This window comes from Strix uralensis, chromosome 6 (genome assembly GCF_047716275.1).
Source record: "Strix uralensis isolate ZFMK-TIS-50842 chromosome 6, bStrUra1, whole genome shotgun sequence".
Classification (NCBI taxonomy): Eukaryota; Metazoa; Chordata; class Aves; order Strigiformes; family Strigidae; genus Strix; species Strix uralensis.
This window is the reverse complement of record NC_133977.1, coordinates 39165030-39186724: the sequence shown is the minus strand read 5'-3', so window position 1 is coordinate 39186724 and position 21695 is coordinate 39165030. Positions and strand designations below refer to the sequence as shown.

At 42.3% G+C, this 21695-nt stretch overlaps 1 protein-coding gene across 1 annotated transcript in view; it reads left to right on the top strand.

Annotated features, from left to right (window-relative positions):
- The first annotated feature begins 4819 nt into the window (after positions 1-4819).
- The window catches only part of NXPH2 (neurexophilin 2), a 41056-nt gene continuing 24180 nt past the window's right edge, over positions 4820-21695 (top strand). The window contains exon 1 of the mRNA XM_074873774.1: positions 4820-5294. Coding sequence (XP_074729875.1) covers positions 5241-5294 — 54 coding nt within the window. The 5' untranslated portion in view covers positions 4820-5240. The remainder of the gene's footprint in view (positions 5295-21695) is intronic.

Below are 21695 nucleotides of genomic sequence, written 5' to 3'. Positions count from 1 at the left end.
GAAAAGTAGGTTATTCTATGATAATGAATATTTCGTTACCTGCATTTGATTAGGTTACTAATTTTCTAAACAAATGAAATAGTCATATATCAGGACTTCAATCAAAATGTGATTGGATGTCATGTGGGAAAAAATTAGATAGGCTGGAGAAGACAATTAGGAAAAAGTTGTGAAGAGGGTAAAGTATGGTTTAACAGGTTGTATCAAAGTCTGGAAGGAAATAACTAACAGGGTTCATCAAAGATTGATCTTGGGACCACTAATATTCAATAAATTAATTAGTAATTCCAGCATAAAATTTAGGACCTTGCTATTGAAATATGCTGCTGACACAGAACCAGGGAGCAGTCAGTGGCATGAAGGATCTGGATAACATATCGGAACAACTGGAGCAATAGAGAGAAAATATAATTGTGATGTACTCTTGAAAATGGAAATACAATAACACCGTGTATCAGTGTATTGGGTTTGTGCAGCAAGGTTGTGGTAGCGGGGGGACTACAGGGGTGGCTTCTGTGAGAAGCTGCTAGAAGCTCCCCCATGTGCGGTGGAGCCAAGGCCAGCCGGCTCCAAGAGGGACCCGCCACTGGCCAAGGCCAAGCCCATCAGCGACAGTGGTAGCGCCTCTGGGATAACGGGTTTAAGAAGGGGAAAAGCTGCTGCACAACAGCAACTGCAGCTGGAGGGAGGAGTGAGAATCTGTGAGAGCAACAACTGTGCAGAGCCCAGAGGCAGTGAAGCAGGAGGGACAGGAGGTGCTCCAGGCCCGGAGCAGAGATTCCCCTGCAGCCGTGGGGCAGCCCATGGTGAGGCAGCTGTGCCCCGCACCCAGGGAGGCCCACGGGGGAGCAGAGACCCACCTGCAGCCCGGGGAGGACCCCACGCCCGAGCAGGGGGATGTGCCCGAAGGAGGCTGTGACCCCGTGGGAAGCCCACGCGGAGCGGGGGAAGAGTGTGAGGAGTCCTCCCCCTGAGGAGGAAGGAGCGGCAGAGACAGCGGGTGATGAACTGACCACAACCCCCATTCCCCATCCCCCTGCGCTGCTGGCGGGGAGGAGGGAGAGAAATGGGGAGTGAAGCTGAGCCCAGGACGAAGAGAGGGCTGGGGGGAAGGTGTTTTAAGATTTGGTTTTATTTCTCATTATCCTACTCTGATTTGATTGGTAATAAGTTACTATCTTTTCCCCCAAGTCAAGTCTGTTTTGCCCATGATAGTAATTTCTGAGTGATCTCCCTGTCCTTATCTCAACTCATGAACCTTTCATTATATTTTCTCTCCCTGCCCAGCTGAGGAGGGGCTTTGGTGGACCTGGTTTCCTGCCAGGGTCAACCCACCACAATCAGTGAATGCATTTCCAACAGAGACAGATTCAGCATTACTGGTATTCCACAAGACCACAAAACATCTAAATTTGGATGTCCACCCACATACAAAAAAGATTAATGCCAATAGGAATAGACAAAAGTTTTACTAGGCTAACACAGGAAATGGAGTGCTATTGCCTGAGAGACTCCCTGGCTCACGTAATTAATAAAATTTGAGAGGGAATCTGTACCTTATAAATTTTTTCAGCTACACAGCTGAAGGAGGAAGAAGAGCTCATTAGGAAAAAGCAGTGACTGCAAAAGGACAACTGTGTATGAAACCAGATATCAAATTTACTGTAAATCTAGAAACTAGAAGTTAGAAGGTTTCCAAATGCAGGAGGAGTGAATTTTTGGAACAGCTTCCTAATGCAGCTTGGGACTCCCCTGACTCCTAACTAGCTAATTTAAAGGCGGATCTTGAAGAGTTTCCAAAAAGAACCACACTGCACTGTCTACAGTCATGGGAGGTAGATGGAATGGCACAGGCAGCTCTTTCCAGTCCAGTGTTCCTAATATTTGGAAACAGAGTGATGAGTCTTAGGACTAAGAAGAGTAAAGGTTGATGTCAGTGTTTTAAATTGAGAGGAATGAGATTTGAGAATTGAAGTTGAATGACAGATGGTTTTGATGCTAACTACAGCTTTTACTTGCTTGTGCCTATAAGTTACTTGATAAAGGTATAAAAATTACTATTGACTTTGTGCATGAGCATTAGTGATCATGCGTTAATCAGATATTTTTCACTGTCTTGTAGCAGCCAAAATGGTTTATTAGGACCCTGAGCTCTTAGTTTAGTTTCTCCACAGCTGGCTCATCAATCCATTTCTAGAGAGATTAGGATTACTTCCTGCAGTATACTCAGTTATTTCCTGAGATGAACCAACTATTTGTCATAGTGCCTTAAAATTAGACCAGAAAATTTTCCCTTCCCCATTTAAATGATGTTTGAAGATCATGCTAACATGCCAGAACAAGGGAGTGCAAATCTCAGGCCTTACATTCAGTTCTTAACCAACACTACCGTGACTTTTCTGGGAAGTAATTCAAATAACAATAATACTTATCACTTACAGTGCAAGGTGCTTTTCATCTTCAAAGCGCTTTACAAATATTTACTGCTACTTAATCTGGAAAAAGTATGGTTTAAGGCCAGCTTCTGATAGCTTGTGTGACAAAGTTAATGTCATTTAAATCGAGTCTGTTTGTATTTAATAGGATAGGACTACAGTACTTTAGTTTAAACACTATTGTTCCATTAAAAGCCAATTACAGAAATTCAGCTTTCCTTGAATTTATAGACCACAGCTTTTCATTTTAAAAAAGATCTATCTAAATACTTCATCCGAATTTAGTCTTCATAATTCCAACTAATTGCATAACAGTCTTTTCACCCAGCTGCATAATGCAATTCGTCATGAGGAAAGAAAACCTCCGCGCCGCACTTGCTGGCAGTTCCGCCTGCGAGCAGCAGATAGCGCCCGAGATGTTTCCATTTATTCCAAGGACCCGAGACCGGACCGCTACTGCCGTGCGAGCCCGGCACAGGGCAAACTCGGACCTACCCGGCTCATCCCCGCACTGGGTGCTCAATTCCAGAGCTCAGCAGAGCGCTTCCTTGCAGTTAAGCCAACAGCTGGTTCATTTACATCTGCAAAAAATATAATTTCAGTACCATAGAAAACACCGTTTTTCGATACTACGCGTACACATAGCGGCATTTAACTATTTTCCATCCAGGATGTGAAAGCAACTTTGGGATTTAAATTCTAATAGGTAAATCCTAACATATTTTATGCTGATCGTTCTATATGAAAAATAAAATCAATTTGTACCGTGACAGGTTGAAAACTACTAAAATAAATACTTTAAAAAGAACTTTTAAATGCTGCTACAAAAAGTAACCACATGAATTACATTATAATATATTGACTCGGTGACCACCACTGTCTCAGTTTTTTCTCTGAACGTTGAATCTGCAGTAAATGAACCCATTTTAGAGTTGTCCAGTTTATATGTAGTTTCCTTTGCTATAGATCAAGCATCTTTTCTGAACCCAAATGAGAGAACGTGGTTCGTGGCTCAATCACATCCACATGATATGTTTTATGAGACACCTAGCAGCAGAGCTAGGAAAGGAACCAGTGGGATATAACAACTAAATAACCACAATCATTATCTGGTAAATCATGGCTGCTCTCAAGTGCAATGAAAGGGCTTGCAAAGCTCTTTCCACTGGCAAGGATTTTAGCGGTTGAAAACACAAAGGTAGTCAAAGTGTAACCTGAACACAGACCTAGTAAGAAGATGAGACAGAGCAATGGAGAATTAAGAGGAAACTAATCTGTGAACGACAGGCAGGCTTTGGAAACTGAAACCACTACCTCCGCCCGGCGGCAGAGAGCCGGCGTATCACATCACAGGTGAATTACCGATTCGCGAACGCCGGCACTGCCAGGCAGGACACAGGCGTATCCCTCACAGGTCACGGCGCTGCTGCTTCGTCCCTGGCCCTGTGGGAGCCACGTGTGCCAAACGTGGCCAGGGTTTCCGCTCCAGCCCGGCCTCCTGCACTCAAAACTTTATTTCCCCTTTCAAGGTTGCCGCGTTACAAGGTTGTCACTCCTACAGCTCAAAAGCGCAGGAACAAAAGTTTCAGGCTGTTCATGCCCATCCCAAAAATGTGTCCAGAGCATATTCATTAATTTGTGTTATTAAATGGGTATAACCTCAGAGTGACTTCTTTGGAGACGGGTTCTCCAGCCCTCTGGGCTCCCAGCACACCCGGGCACCATTACCCAGGCCCCGCAGTGTCAGCAGCTCGGCTCTTCCCCGCTCCCCTGCGCAGCCCAAGCCCCGCACAAGGAGCCCCCTTGACCTTGACCCCATCCCCACGCCGGCTCGGGGGGCCACCGTGGCCATCTGACAGACGTGGAGTGCCCGGGCAGGCCGAGGGGCCTGGCGGGTGGCGGGGCAGGCCGAGGGGCCCGGCCGTCCCGCCATGTCTCCTCACAGCTGGGGAGCAGAAACACGCAGAGCTGCCCCACAAGGGCCACGGCTGCCCACCCGCGTGCGGGGGCCAGATCCACCCCAGAGAAACGGAGCTGTGACAGTGGCTTTCCTGTAAAAAACGGGGCGTCAAGTCGAACCCTTCACCCGCCAGCGGCAGGGCGGGGTTCCTGAGGGCGGCAGAGCCGGGGGTCGCTTCCTCCGGGGCGAAGCCGGGCCCCGGCCCCGCGGGCCGCCATTTCCCGCCGTGGGGCAGGGCGGCGGGGGGTGGCTGCGGGCGGAGGAGGGGCCGCCGCCTCTTTAAACTTTGCCGGCGAGGGCCGCTCCCGCCCGGGGCACCGGGGTCTCCTCAGCGGCCGGCGGGGACGCGCCGCCCCCCATACACACTCTCCACAGCGGCTCTACTCAACTTGGGCCCGGCCGGGCGGCCGCTCCGCCCCGGCAGCACCATGGCAGGCAGCGGGGCGGCGGGCTCCGGCCGCTGGTATGTCGCTGCGCCGCCGGCCCGCGGCGGGCTGTGAGGGGTGTCCGTTCCCCCCCTCCCTTCTCCGCCCTCGCGGCGGGGGGGTGTCGCGGCCGCCCGGTCCGGCAGCGCCGCCGCCTTCCCGCCTTCTTCTTCCCGCCTCCCGCCCGCCATGGCCGCCCGCGGAGCTGAGCGGCGCGGCGCGGAGCGGCGCGGCAGTGCCGGGGTCTCGCCGCTGCCTGCCAGCGCCCCGTGAGGGGGGACAAGCGGGGCGGCGTGTCCCTGCGCTCAGTCCTGCCCCCCCACACCCACACACCCCCCCACCGCCACCGCCACCTCCTCCCCGGAGCGGAGATGTGCGAGACCCACGCGGGGGGAGTCGCCTCCTAGACCGGCAGCCAGGATGGTGCACCTGCAGCCCCTGCCCCTCGTCGTGGTCCAGGGCGTCCTCCAGCTCGTAAGTCTCCCTCCCCGCTGCCCCCTGCCCCCCTGCCGCAAGACTTCGAGGGGGACCCTCGCCCTTCCCGCCGGGGAGGGCGGCGCGGGCGCGGTCTCCTCTGGGGGCGAAGACAGGGCACCCCACCGGCGGGCAGCCTCCCACCGCCCGGCGCCTATTTTTATTTCTTGTTTTGTTTGGGGTTTTCAAAGCGTGTCGTTTGCCGCTCGGCGGGCTTGTTGGGGATCGAGGGGGCCGGGGTGCGCCGGGGGCCGGGTACCGCGGGCCGGTGGGTGCCGAGCACCACCCGACACTGGCCGCTCCCGAAAAGTTTTCCGCTGTCCTCAAGTGCCTCTTCCCGTGCGCTCGATATAGCGGGTTGCGGAGGTAGAGTCCCCCGCGCTTTGAAAGCTCCCTCCTCACTTTCGCCCTGCTGCAGCGCACGCGAGGGGGTTTCTTAAATTTATTTTTTTTTTTTTTTTTGCTCTGAACTGTCGCACCCGCCTGTGTGATGCTACGTTTCCCCTTTGCGTGCAGTGGGGGAATTCGGGGGCTGACGCGGTGACAAGGTGAAATGCGGGCTTCGAAACTCAAAAGCTGTGCAGGGGAGGGAGGCAAAGCGGGTGCGCGGCTGGAGGCAGGTACGCGAAGAGCACAACTTCTGCCTAAACCAGCAAATCGCCTCGTTTGGGGGCCACTGATGGTAGAAAACAAACGGTCTTAATGTTCGTGTTAATATGGCGGGAGAGGTTAAAAAGAGAAAAAAAAAATGTATTTGCAAAAAAGTTCGGCAATCTGCACTTTAACAAGGATCGTTAAAATGTGATTTCGAAATTATTGGGGGGGGGGGGGGGGGGAGTTTTCTTTTTACTCCCGTAATTACCTCTGATTCGTGCTGCAAAAGTTATGCCTCTCTTCCCCAGCTGCCTAGTATCCGAAAGTTTGCACTGTAGTCAATAGGGAGTGTGTAATAAACCTTGAAGGGATTAAATACCCTCCTTAAGAACTGGAGTCTAATATTACAGCGTGAGTTGATTGATTAGTTTTTGAGGAAGCTTATGTCAAATTCTAATCCGGTTTTGGATTGTGCTTGTCGTGTAATGTTTTTTGCTCCAGCACTTTATCATAGCAATGAAGTAGCGAGCTGCAGTCCTGCGATAAGGCACACATTTCTTTCACACTACTATCCTTTTGGACAAGAAAAGGCTGTTTACATTCTTCACATTCTTGCAGCCCAGTTTCCAGCTAAACAACGCGCAGGGGTGAGAGATGGGAAAGGAAAGCAGTAAATGGATTACGAAGTTGCTGAGCAGAAAGGAACTAAATAAAACCGTTCCTTCCTCACACCTCCAACCTCTCTCACTCGCTCACACCCTCCTTTTTGTTTTTTGGTTGTTTTTTTTTCTTGAAACAGGTATCAAAGGGATTGATTGAAACTTGTATCAACAGGGATCGGGTTTGTTACACAATGTTTTATGGATGATGCTGAGAAGTTGCTGGCTGTGGTTTTACACGCCTTGAGTGAAGGCTGACTGAAGAAGCAAAGTTGCTGTCTTGAATGAAACAAAAATCATGCATAGTCAATGCAGGTTTTCAGGTGGATATGGCACTCAGCTCACCCAGGAGTATTCATTTTTTCTGCATTCTTTATATACAAACCAGCAAAGTTTTGGAGTCAGTTTTATAGCTTATATAAATTAGTTTAAAAAATAAAACAAAATGAAAATGTGAGAGATTTTTGAGACATTTTAGGTATACCTTTCAATGCTAATCTATTACTGAAAAGTTCTGTAAATACATTTTGGCATACTATTACCAGAACATCTGGTTAACATCTGGTTAAAGGTACAGCTTATTATAAATCGAGTTGAGAAATATTTGATACCAGTGGTAATGCGTTGAATACAAGTCTCTGTGGTACTCTTTGTTCTCTGGCCAGTATTTGGAGGGACTGGTGGCTTCCTGGAATGTAATTAGTGGTTTCAGCAGGCAGGCATTGGTGGTACTAATTCTTCACTTTTTTTTTTTTAACCAAAGATCAACGTGGTTAATATGAATACTACACTAAAGGCTCACCATTTCAGCCAAGAAAGAAAAAAAATATGTATTTCAGTGTTGCAATCAGCAGCGTTCTATTAGCCCAGAAATACTACCATTAAACCCTTCCTGATGGTTCAATCTTAATTTTTTATGAAATCAGAGATGTTAGAATGCAAAATATTTTGACACTGTATTTTAGTGAAGGCAGAAGTACTTTATTAGATTTAACTTCAAATACTTGCTTGGTTTTCAAATACCAAAGCGTGGTATCTACTTACCCACTTCTTAAAGATGCATGAATGTAGGATAAAAACTGTGTAAAACTTTACAAATTTGAGGAGATGCTAAGGATTATGGCAGGCAATTTCACTGAATTTCTGAAAGCAGTGTTAGCTAGGTGACTGATCATATGCTGTATTTAATATTGTTCAATCAGAAGTTCATGTTTAGCACTTCTGTAATAGAGTGTGGATATATTTTTGTAGCATGTTCCTGGATTATTATTTTGATTAATAGATAGTGTACCAGTATACATGCAGAATGTGCACATATATATTTCTTAAACTACTTTGCATATTTGGGTATACTAAACAGTAAGAAAGCCTGCTGTTGAGTCAGGTTAAGGTGCTAACTTGCTTCTGTATAAATGCATTCATTTTAAGTCCGCTTTACCTTATATTGTCAATATAGATCAAAACAATATTTGCAATGCACAGTCAGTACATGTCTGGGCTATTATTGATAAGAAGACCAAAAATAGTTGTATTGTATTATCATTAGTAGGTACTCTTGCTTTACTATTATTTTTCAGTAGGCTTTTTCAACTGTCACATAATTGCTGAATGCCCTGTTAGTTATCCCTTTATAAATAAAGGTGTTCTACATGTTAGAAATTGAAAAGACTGAAGTATTAGGATTATATGGTTTATAATATGCCTACTAGTATTTTGTTAAGTTATCTTTAAATGCTTTAAATGGAAAGGGGCTTCTGCTACTTCCCTGGGAATATTACTTATCATTTTTTAAAAAAAAAAAAAAGCTGTCAGTATGCAGTATTTTCTTTTCAGGTTATTAATTTGCACTTTTACAATGTCATGTTTCATAACATTGTTCAAAATAGCTTATATGGGGTCTTCAAAATGTATGACATTTCCCCCTTTAAGAAATAAAGAGGAAAAAAAGATAAAGGCTGTATATAGGTTTTGAATCAAGAAGCAGAGTTTGCTTTAGCTATAGATAGGTAGTATAACCACTACTTTCCCTTTGTCTTGGCAAGGTATAAACACTCACAGACAGGACCTGTCATTCTGTAGGGTAATCGGGCACCTTAACTATTTGTTTAATTTTGCATCTTTGCAGTCTGAAATTAAGAAAGGATTGCAGCAGCATTTCCTAGTGCCTATAGCTAAAGTTGCATCAGCATTCCTATCTAGAAACTCTCTTCTAATATTATCATTAGGCAGAGTTGTCACCTTGTTAGAAACCTAGGAATCAATTAGTTTACAAACCCTTAAAAGCAATTCATTTTTTCACAGTAGTGTTTGTATAGATGAGAAATAATTAGGAAAAAAGAATAAGTATGTTATTATTTGAAGATTTTTTTTCTCCACCAAGACTGAAGTATAACATTTGAGTGAAATGAGTGAAATTAAATGACAGATTGTTTGTCTTGGACTTTTCAAGGGCTGAAATTTTTAACTGTAATGGAAAAACAATTTGTCAGACAATGAAGCCAAAATTTTTACAGATTCTTTTTTTTTAAAAAAACAGAATTTAAGGTTCTTAGCAACTTGAGCTGAAAACTTGCTATAGTACAAGATATTGCTTCACAAGCAGAAATAGCTTGAAAACTGACATAAAGCTGTATTTCCACTTAAAATATGTATACCACGTGAGGCATAGACACACAGAGGTATGTTCCTCCTGGCTACTTCTATTTTGTCTCTGTAGCCTTGCAAATGTGGTCTGTGTAACATGCCCTTGTAGCGAGAATCAGAAATAGGCACCATGCAAAACTCAACTGTTTCAGAAAGGTAAATGCTTCCCTCCGGTCATCTTGAATTGCACAGATGAAATTCCATCCCTCTTAATTTCAGGGAGATCTTTCTCATGAAATATACTGGGCCCAACATTTCATTTGGTTTATTTTGGTCTTTTTCTCAATGCTGTAGGCATTGTAAGCCTGCATCTCATTCTTGTGTAATAAAGTAATATAAGTAACCCAAGGAATGCAGGCAGTTTGGAGTTGAAGACAAATACTGGTTTCAGCAGTTTGAGAATTTATTATCCTGAATGAGGAGTTATGTCTTAAGGTGGATGTGGCTAGGTTTAGTTTATGTAGGAGGTTAACATGCAACACTAAACTCAACTTGTCCTTACATCACATCTTTTGATGTAGTTCTGTGGAACTGGTGACTGATATTTTGCAGTTTATGTGTAGGTTGACTGGGGTACAAAAAGGTTATAGATCCTGTGTAAAATCTGCACAGCAAGTCTGTTTGACTGCTGTCCAGTAGACCACAAGATACCCCAGGCTTCCCTAGCACAGGGCACGTAAAATCCAAGTCTCAGTCTTTCTATCTGTAACATGGAAAGTATTTCTCTGCCATCGTAAAGTACTTGGAGAGCTACATGTCAGAGATGTGCTGTAAGTACTTCTCCTTACCAGTAGCACAGTGTAACTGACAGGGAGGTGAATTGGAACGATCAGTGGAGCCCAAACACTAAACTGGGGTGCACTGATCAGTCCCACCTTTCAGTTTTGCTTCCTGAGCCTTGGTTTCTGCAAGAAGGGAACTCAAATGTGGGGGTCAAAAGCGAGCAGCAGAAACCACTCGCTGGTCTGGATGTTCAGGGCATCAGAGAAGTGCAGCTTTGCTCTAGGTGCACCAAATTCCTCCTGTACTCTCAAAAATTTCACCATTTATCAATACTTCAGAAACAAAAATGTACGAGGAGAAGCAAGAGCTGCTTGGCATGGCAGGGCATGGGAAATGAGCACTGGGCAGCAATGGTCACTGGGGTGCCAGCGATTCATAGTCTGTGGGTGAGGTGTTAACCTGTATTTGGCTCAAGTATTGAATGAGACATGGTAATTCTTGGGCACTTCTGGTAAACAGCTGCAATAAGATCGTTAGTCTATGTGGAATGGTTTTAAGATAAAAGCTGTAATTCCATAGGTGTGGGTGGCATCTTCCTCAGAAACAGAGGAGCTGTTCAGGTGCTCAGGGAGGACTGTTCTTTCAGTCTTGCACACGTACTTGTCAATGCGTTGAAACCAAATACAGCAAGGAAAAAGGAAGAATTTTTTGCCTTTATCACAAAATTGCTGTGATAAGTCATTATTTAAAACATGTACTTCACAGGAAGGACAGTGCATCTGTCTTCTAGTCCTGATTTTTGCCCACCTCTTTAACTCACCACTTTGCTATACCCATTATAAAGCAAAAATAGTAGCCTTGAAATTTTTACTAGATCAGATCTTGCAGAACTGGATCAAACCTAGCAGAACTGGAAAAGAGGAAAGTGAAAGTTCCCATTCACACAACTATTACAAATTAATCCTGTACTTGTTTTTCAAACATCCAAAGGCAGCTTTGGCCTTTCACTTCAAATCTTAAACATCATATGTTTCCCCAACCCCATTCATTGATCCCATTCTGTTTTCATTCTCTGAATTTCCCACCATGTTTGTACCTGTGGTTTATGTAGTTTGTTTAGGTAGTTAAAGAATCAGTCAGTTAAAGGAAATAATAGGTGGACCTGCTAGGTAGATTCTGCTTCCAGCAGAACCTCACTACTGTTAAGTAAGTCCATGAGAGTCATGTTTTCCCCTCCTAGAGTCCCCTCGCCCCAATTTAGCACTTTTCACACTTGCAGGTTTTCTCTGATACTCTATCCATATTCATCCCATTTATCAGTCGTTTCCTTGTGGCTCATGCTTCAGAAACTATTACTGTACTGTTGTAGCACTGAAAATGTGCTAGCATCTGTGCAGAGTCATGCAACACGGTCGTGCCTGCACGTCAAGTCACGCACTTGGGATACACCCTGCATTAAATGAACTGATGGAAAAGCCTCAACATAAGGCTGCAGCCCAGGAGCCTGCACCTCATGGCAGGACTCCTCACAGCACAGAGCATGGGCTGGAGCCTCGACATTCACCTGCTCCCAGGCTCCACATAACAGGCACTTGGGATGCTGGGAAAGCTATGGGCCCTGTGCAGAAATATGGGAGTTGTCAGCACTCTGCCAGGGGAGCAAGAGATGGGACAGGGAGCAGGTAGATGAGTTTCTGGATGAATCGCACAAAACCTGTGAGGTTTGCAGGTCAGAACTTGGAAAATGAAGTTAATTCCTTTCCTATAGGGAATCTCCCTGTGGGCTGGTGTTGTGTGTCGTCTGTAAGCTCAGTCAGAGTTAATAAAGGGGTTATTTCAGGATTGGAAGGACAAGGAAACAAATTAAGAGTGGAGAGGAAATAAAGGGCTATGAAGATGGGTCCACAGTTAAGACTAAGTAGTTTTGTCCTTGCAGCAGAGATTTCGATGATGGTACGATGCTCTGCTCTCCCTGGAATGGCAGTACTTACTGTAAATACAGAATTTGAACGACTTGACTGTAATTTAAGATAGAATTAAAGAGGTGTAGTTCCTTAGGTAGGTTTTCTCTTTGTTCCAAACGATTGGTAGTAATAGAAGCTATTATTAGCAGGGAAACAAAAAAGGAAAGAATAGGGAGAAATAAAAAATAAAACTAAGAATCTAATGTCTCTGAAATCAGTTTTCATGTGCATTGGGACCAATTATGGTTATTGTGTCATTACAGTGCAGAGTTGAGGGTACTTTGAATGCCCTAATTCTGCTTTTCCAGATCCAGCATGTTTGGTTTATGTTTATTATCAGTTGAGAATTTCCTGACTTTATAGTACTTGTTTTTGGTGATAACCAGGATTTTCTATTACCATGAATCACCAGTATAAACACAACCTTAATTTCATCTTGCTGTACCCATTACCTAGGAAAATAAAACACTCTACATAGAAGCACTTCTGTATTTGTGCTGTTACTATGTAGATTTGAAGGGCTTTTATGGTTCTGATGAAGAAGGATCTGGCTGTGCTTGAGGCTGACCTGAAGAAAAAAAAGTACAGGGACTTGGCTGAGGCAGTAAGAAGTGAATATAAGAGAAAGGAAGATGATGGAAATGAAACAGCCCTGTGGGCAGGTGGAGTGAGCCTGAGCAGGAGGAGGGGGGCAGACGGACTGACAGTAACAAGGAATATTCCCGCAGTAACACAAAGTTCTGCATGTGAGAGGCCATGGCGGGTCCTTTCTGCTGTTATTCTTCCCACTAGAGAGAATTTGGAAGTAAGATTTTTCCAACCAGCCCTTCCGTAGGGGAAAGCAAAGAAGGAAGATTTGAGCTCTGACTTACCCCATCTCTTTGATTGTAGAAGGGCAAGAATCTGGCAATGGCCATGAGCAGTTCTGGGTGCTGTTGCTGTTTTCACCCTGTGAACGGGTATGCGGATCCACAAAGCTCAGCACCCCAGGAGGGTAAAATATGGGACCTTGATGATTTTATTTTTTTGTGGGTTTTTTTCCCCCCACCACCTCTAAGGCTGCCTGGCTCTTTTCTCCTTGCAAGCACCTGCTGATTGCTTCTGTTATTTCATTCCGCGTGTTTGGAAAGTTGGAACTGCTGTTCCCCATGGGGCTTAGAGGATCTCATGGCCAGTGATTTGTTCTCCAGCCTTCAGCTGTAGTGTCTTCCTCCACCACAGACAGCCTTAAGCATACAAGCACATTCCTAAGTTGAATTTTCTCCTTACTCCAAACAGTTGGGTGGTTCTTAGAAGAAACCTTCAGAGATTGTGGTACAGGAAGCTTTATAGTACTCTGTAGGTGGACTTTGTGGTACTTTATAGTCAAGATGTGTTACATGTGCACCATCATTATTTTAGGAAACCCAAGGAACAAAGGCTGGCTCGATGTAACAGAACAGAGCCTCAAGGCACGTTTCTCAACTTCACTTCCAGTAGACAAGAATAATATTCTTCATAGCTGACCCTCTCCTTCACTGGCATGCCTCTATACAAAGACAGAGGCAAGGATGAACTCTGTCAGAGGAGAAGCTGGCTTCTGAGATATGTTTGCATCCATGGTGAATGGTCAGATGTTGATTAATGTGCCTTATTGCTTAGGATATTAACCCATTACTTTTTAGGTGGCACTGCACACATTTTTCAAGTTAAACATTAGTGCTGTACTACATGTTTTCCTCAGATAAAATTCTAATGTATCTACATTTTTAATGCAATAACACAGTAGTTTGGTATTTTTTGTCTCCAAAAGACAAGAAAATGTATAATTTAGAGTATGTATTTAAAGTACAATAAGCTATATATGGGTTTGAGTAATCGGAGCCATGTCTTTGAGGAAATTCAGGGTTTGTACTAAAGAGAATATGTGAGTGACAAAGAAATAGCTTTATCCTTACCCTTAAATGACACTCTGAGGACGAAAACATAAAATATCAAAACCCCCCCTGAATATTTTGACAATATATTTTTATATAATTTCAGGACAATATATAATTATAATATATTTATTTCATATGCTACAGGGCAGAGGTTGCATCATGAGGCCGTGGTCTACATGAGCTCATGGAAACTCCATTGTACTCCTTGGTTCATGGGGTTCAACCCAACTCCAGTCTGGAAGTCAGATATGGTAGCACAAGTCAGTGCCACTAAATCTTGCTGAGAGACCGGATTGGCAAGGTTTAAACCTAAATATGTCTAAACAGCCTTCAGATTTAAACGAAGATTTAAATGCAGGAGAATCAGTTGTACAACTGCTGGTTGTAGGCCATGTAGATGTATGTTCCCATGTGTAGGCCATGTAGATGTATGTTCCCATGTGTCAGGAAGTTAGTCTTGCATGTGAGAAACTAAACTCCTTATATAACAGATTTTAATGTTTAATTTGGGGATATTTACAAAAATCCTCCTCTTGTATTTTAATCTGTTATGGATTCTTAAGAAATGCTTTTAGTGTGGAGCCTCCTTGGTTTAAAAGCAAATAAAAATCTCTCTAAGATATTCAGAAACAATAAAAAAATAGAAAGTCAGGAGACAACATGTGAAATAACTTAAAGACGAAACTTCAATCTTCAAACTTTTTTTTTTTTCTAAGATTAAAGCACTTAGCTGCTGAATCTGATCTTAATTGTCCGGCAATAGGGACATTTTCTGAGTGACATAATGTGCAGCAAGGGAGGAATGAAGCCCAGTCCTTCAGTTTTTTGAGCAGAGTGTGCCAGAGCGAAGGCTAAAGCCTGTGTTGTTTTCCACTCATTAAACTAACAAAATGCTAATCAGCTTTGTGGAAAGATTCATCGCAGATAATGTTACTTCTGTCACTGTGACACCACTGAAGAGTTACTGGATGTGTTAGCCTGGACCACTTTAAATTAGATGATTGAAACATATGTGACAATTGCTTGCTAAATTGCACCTCACTTTCTTTTAAAACAGATTAAATTTGTCCATTGGTTAATTTCAAGTCTGTCACCATTCAAGGCAAGGAAAAGACTGATGTTAAACTGCTTATCGGGTCGGGACAAATCCTGTGATACAGCTGCAGTTGTATGCCAGACTGCTTCATCCCACTGCTGAACCGCTGTATAGTTTGCAGTCATGAAATTACTCTTCCAGTACTGGAAACATCCATTTTTGAGTTAATTTTGAGTCAAAGTGCAGGATCTTCTGTGCTGAATGACAAATCCATCCATCTTCTTCACGTTCCCCTGTTTTGGGTCTGCTCTCTGCTGTAAGGAAGTCTCTGGCCCTCCAGGGAGCTTTTCTGAGCTGCACTGTGCTGTGAGCTGCCTGCTTTGACACCACTTTTTCTCCCTCCCTCCCTGCTCTACCCTCCTAAAGTTTTTCCCAGGCAGAGGATGCTCATTTCCTCTGGGAAAAGCAGCAGATTCCTCACTTTCCTATTCCTCCTGGAGATGCCTACCTGATCCAAAGTACAGAGTCAGGAGCAGGTAGAAAGACTATCTTCCTTTCTACTGCCCAGCTTTTTTTTTGCTTTTTTTTTTTCCTCTTTAAAGCAAAATGTACTGTATCCGTGCAGGAAACAAATTAAATAAAGCCACCTTTCCAGGATCTCTTAGTGGTCATTAGTTCACCTCTTGCTGACAGCTGTCTGTCCCAACGCTGGTAGCGGATCAATCCAAAGGCTTTATCAGCTTTGAGTCCTAGGTTGTATAATGTACTTCTGGAGTGTTTCAATATAAAATTGTCCTTTTTTTAACTCGGTTGTTACAAGGCAAAATCTGAGTGGATATCCACTATTAAAGCAAAAGACTGGAACATGATGTGGGGGCTGTCATACTTTTTCTTTTTTAAGAAGCAGGTTTTACAGAACTGAAGATGCCATAGACACTGCACTATTTCTCTATAAAGCATATTTTTTCCTTCTGACACCCTCTCCCTCTCAAGGTCTTGCTGTGGCAGGGAGCTCTGGTGTGTAAAATTTAGATCAAGATCTAGAGATACAACAAACTGCATTTCTACCATATTAGCGTTCTAGGGGCGCAGAAGGTTTTTTGTTTCTTTACATTTTCTCTCCTTCCCCCTAGAACCCGAAATCCCAGATTTTTTCTTCTACAGCAGTTCTGATGAAATCATGACTGATGTTTTTCCTCAAAGTTCTTAAAAACTGGGAGAGCCATTCTCATCCATCTCTCTTTGAGCCTCTTATTGTTCTTCTTACTAAAACTCAGTGCCAGCACCTAACTGAAGCTAGCTTAAAATAATACCAAGGTAGTTGAGTGTCTGACAGGAGAATAAATTCATTTTTGAGTTAGGACCTATTTGATTTAAAATAAATGAAGTGCCTCTAAATGTAAGAATGAAAAAACATGACATACCTCATACTCGGATCCATTTTATGGTATTCACACCATAATCCTTTTATTCAGATATGCATGACCTATGTATTATCAGCAATGGGCAGCCTAACGCTGCTGTGACTAGGGAATTTAAACTCTACATTTTATTTAACAAAACCTTTTTGTGGATATTGAATGGGATCTGTTACTCTGCTTGCTTAGACTGAAGGTTCAGTGTTGCTGTTCTTAATACTTAATGTTGAACAATGGGGGAAGGAATGAATTTAAAGTAGCTAACTTTGTATTTATGACTAAGAATACCATTCTGCAGAATTTGACTTCTGGTGAGTTTGCAATATTCTTTCAGTAAAGAGTACAGTTATATTTTTGGTGGAATAACAAGATTAATATGGTGAAAAATACAAATATAATAGGTATTGTATCTTTCTTGAGTTTTGATGGATTGGATTGTCTTGTCCAGTTCAGATCAACTACTAGATTTATTTTTAATCAATGTCAGTAAAGCTGGTAACTGTGAAGGAGATTCAACTTTATGTTCTGTTTAGATATTAAAACTGTAGTCCCGATAACACAAACCAGTAGTCACTTAACTGATGTGTCCCATACCAATGCTATTAATATCCTTCTGTTCATTCAGGGAATATTGAGATAAACTGGTCTGTGAGTGCCCTATGTCCCAATTTCTGTCTCACCCACTACAGTTATTTAATAGAAATCGAATTATCTTTGAGATCACCAGCTCTGTCAGCTCTGATTGAAGTGCACAGAATGGTCAAACAGTTATTTGAGTGGGACTGACACACAGCTGACAGGCAACAGCATCAGAGGAAGCTTATTTTCTTGGCAAATGGGCTAAAATAATATTTGAAACAGAAATTAGTCTGAATGCCAAAACACACTTGCATCCCAATCAGAAGTTCACCAGGACTTCCTGGGGTGGTCACATTTCAGGGTTTTGGTTGTTATTGTATAGACACATAGAGGCTACAAAAGACATTTTGATCTTTCCTTGGCTTAACGAAAACAATGGACTACTGTATAATTCATTTGGTTCAGGCTCCTCTTCAAAACACTCAACTGGAAAAGAAGTAGTAATCAATTTTAGTGGGGCAAGAAAGTCTACACAAATAAAGGTGTTTGGTTTTTTTCCTCATTTCTTCAGATTGAGAATAACATGTTAACTAAACGTGGTCAGGCATTTTTCTACATTTCTGGAAAATTCAAAGTCATTAAAAGATAGTAGAGAAGTGACCTATATCAGAGTTTTGAATTAAACACCTGCAGTTTGCATATGGTGCCCGAGAATGAGATTCAGCAAGCTCCCCACACAGAAGGAAGGACAATACCTAGCAAGGTCCTGAGAAGAAAGGATCAGTAACTTAAAATGTATCCCCTTTTAGAAACTTCAGAGCTTTCCTCTGGGTTGCAAGGATGCCTTCCTTCACTCAGACTAGCAGACTTTTTAAGGGAAGCTGGTTAGCCTAACATACAACAGCTTTTAATGAATAAAGAGGTGATAATATCTCCATTCTCTCTGTGCAAATACGTCAGGACTTATCCCCTAATTAGGGTAGCAGAAGGGAAAGTGAGCCTGCATCTCAAGACAGTATCGTATTATCAAGGTAGACAGTGCTCTACAGGAGGGTGCTCAGTCCCTGCCCTCAAAGGGACTGAAAGCTGCTTAGATCTACCTTTTGGAGGAAGAGAGAGAATAAGTACAACTCTTTTTTTTTTTTTTTTTTTTTTGTGGGAGGTGGGATATGTATGTTCAAATTCAGTGAGAGCAGGAAAGTAACTTCCTTCTCACACCTACCAGAAGAGGTACTTGATCCTCCAAGGAGACACTGGATTAAAAAAACTAAAACCTAAACTAAACTAAAAAGTGGTGGAGCCATCACTGCAAGCATTTTTTTTCCTCTTTCTCTGACCTTTGTCAAAGGTGTGTGAAAACCACATCCTAGATTGGATCCTTCAACAGAAATCGATGAAGGAAAGCCCAGACTTGTATCCAGAGAGAGCCCATACGTGGATTAGGAGCTCAGGTGCTTGGCGAGGCATGCTCGAAAAGAAACTAAAGGGAATTTGCGTTCTTAAAACATAAGGACTACTTGGGCCATGTGTTTTACAGTGTGGTTTTAGAGGTTGTAGATTTAGGATCTAGGTATTTGTTATGAACCTGTGGAAAAACAGTACTTGCTGTCTCTTGAGTTCTTCATGCTCTTTTATTGCTTCATTTAGCAGATGGATACCAGGAAAAGCTACCCAATATCTTCCTGTGATGTGGGATTGCTCATACTGAACGCTTCCTAGTATTATTCCTTAGGTTTTTTTTAGACAGTCCCATGATAATCCCTAGGAAGTTTCACAGCTGATGTTATCACATTGTTTAGTAAGTTTTTCCTAATACTATACACAAAGTTTTCCTAATTCCTTCCTGTTATGCTTAGCTACCTTCTTTTCTATCACTCTTGAGACACTCTGCTCTAGGCTGCATTATTTGTCTGTTCCTGGGGACCTTTTCCTCAAAGAGCTACAATGTTAGCATTGTGAGTCACAGCAAGTTTTACCTGTTTTTTCATCTTTTTCTACTGATCATGCGTGTTTGGAGTAACTTGCGTCCTTTTTTTTCTTTCCTCTTTCCTGTTGATTTTCACCAAACATCTTGATGGAAAGATATCCGCAGTACTAACCCAACTTGTTAGGGTTAAAAGATACCATCTAAGCATAGAGGACTCTTGGAGAATTTGGCAATTTTGCAGATGAAGAAAATGGACTAGATTCAGGAGGAAGATATTATATTCTGAATAATTCTCTTGGAATAATTTTTCTACTTTAAACTGCAATGCTTTCACTACCAATTTTTTTTTTTTACCCACCTCTGGGCATGCTACCTAGACAGTTTGGGTTTTTTCTGGACATCAGCAGTGAGCCCATGAGGATATGTGTATATTCTGAAAATGTGAACTATGTAACTGTATTAGCACTATGCGCAAATTAACAAGCACAACACCAAAAGGTAGAATAAGCACAATTACAAGGTTTTGATCAACCCAGAGCTCAGGGAGAACATTCTTGTATCTAGCCAGAAACATTACCAATCTCCCTGACATATTACTGCCATTGCAAGTTCTTCAGGGGTGCCTTCTGCTTTGTGTACAGGGCTCAGCACACATCGGTGCTCTGAGTAAAGACAGTAGTGGCTGAAAAGAAAAATAACAGCAGGAATTACACATAAACAGATTGTATACCTAAATATTTTTCTTGGTCTTTAATTTCTGATTAAAGAAATATCCCATGAATTCCCGAGGGACACATTTCTTTGCAAGCAGTGACAACCTTTGTAGCTGTTAGTGTGTAAGAAAAACTTCTGTTGAAAGATGCTATTAAAAAAATCACATATTCTGTTGATACAAACCTGATACTGCTTCAAATTTCCTATTCCTGAAAGAAATACGTTTGGAGTACTCTGTAAAATAGTCCTTTTACTTGGAACCACCACCTGTTTCTCATACAAGTCGTCGTCTTTCATAGATAAACTTTCCATTAAGAGCTAGACAAGGTGCTAGTTTTTCTTGCAGTAGTCAGAAATAAGAACAATAAATGTGTGGGAGAAATTCATCAATTCGGTTAGAAACATCAAGGTACGTGCCTATCTGAAATATAGACAAATTGGTTCAGAGAAGGCTCCAAGTATAGAATTATTGACTCTGGAGGATTAGATACAGAATAACCTTCCTGGGCTGTGCTTTGTCAATATTAAGTAGTGTTTGCAAGGTGAGTAGTTGAACAGTCTTATTCCCCTCAGCAAAAATTTAATAGCAGATGCATCATAGCTTTCCCTAAAAATGCTTTCCTTTTATAAATTACACTGCTGTAAAAGTATATTAATGTTCTATGCATTTACTAATGTTCTGTAAGACAGTATAAATAAGAACAACTGATTGACGTAAACCATAAAAGTACATAAATGTATCTCTTCTTCCGATCTGGTTGTTCATTTTCTGGTTGTGGTCCCAATTCTAGGACCAACTGGTTGAGCCCTCCATATGGTGTGTCACAATCCTGGAAGCGATGGGGTCTGCCATACTACATCCATGTGGAGGAGATCACAATGAATCTTTTTTTATCTTTGTAAATATAAATACAATTCTCAGAAATTAACTTTTGAGAAATTCTTCTTTCACATAGTGCTAACTGTATGTCTGCACTGGGATATTTTTGAGTCTATCAGGCAAAAAAAAAAAATATTTTGTTTTCTTCAAAATGCTTTTGAGCCATGTATTCAAGAAGTGAACTGTCTTCCAGGCAACTCAAATAGGAAGCAGTCCATGTCTAGCTATATCACCAAGCAAGGAAGAACATCTCCTCCCATGACACATTCAGTATATATATGCAAGACGATGTCCTAGGAAGTTAGCAGATGAAAGTTGTCTAAGTCTCACACAATACAAATATGACTTTTGTTTCAAGGAATGCGTGCATTTGAAACAAGGAAAAAGAATTGCTAAATTCATTTATATGCTGCCATTCAAAGCCTATAATTGAGATAATCAAATCTGAGTCATCATGTTTAAAAAATAAAGCTGCTAGGATTTTTATTTTTTTTTTTTTAATGGATCATATCCAGTGTCTTGGCACAAGCACTTCTCTGATGAAGGAAAGACAGCATACCAGAAGAGTGGGAGGAAGGCAGCAGCAGTACCTTTTCTGGTAGCCATGCTTGCTTAACTTGGTGGAGGAAGTCCACCCTCCCAGCGATATTGCACTGCTGGCATAAATATGGCCTTGAGGAGTAAAAGCACACTACCGAAACTGAGAGGAAGAAGCAGACTGAAATACTCCGTGCCCATCAGTGTCTATTGAACTGAAAGTTGCATTTTCATTAATATGGAAATTCTATGTGTTTAATAACACCCCTCCTTTGGATTCTTCAAACTCAACAGCAACAACTTTCAACAATGTATTTTGAAAATAACTTTATAATGAAATTTGAAGCAAACAAGATTGTTTAAATCATCTTTGGGAAAATTAGTTTTCAGGGGTTTTATTTTGTTTATAATGTGTTTTCTACCAAAATACATCAAAACTTTTTCAGTAATGATAGTGATTGTGAAAATTTAAGCCTATAAAATCCCTCTGTGGATTCATTCTATAGTCTTACAGAAGAATGGGACCTCCAGTTAGAGTACAACTTATTAGCCACTACCTTCTGAGCCTGAGTCCAGCTGCTTTTTCACCCAAACTGTAGCCCACTCATCAAGGCAGTAACATCCCAACTTGGAGACAGAGATGGTTAGGAGGCTGTGTCAAAAACCTTGATAAAACAGATGATGTTCCTCTGCTCTCTCCTCATCTACAGATCTAGTGTTTTGATAAATATTTGGCAATTAGTTTTGTCAAGCATGGTAAATTTAGTAAATCCATGGTAAATTGATGCTGGTTATTCCAGTCATCTTC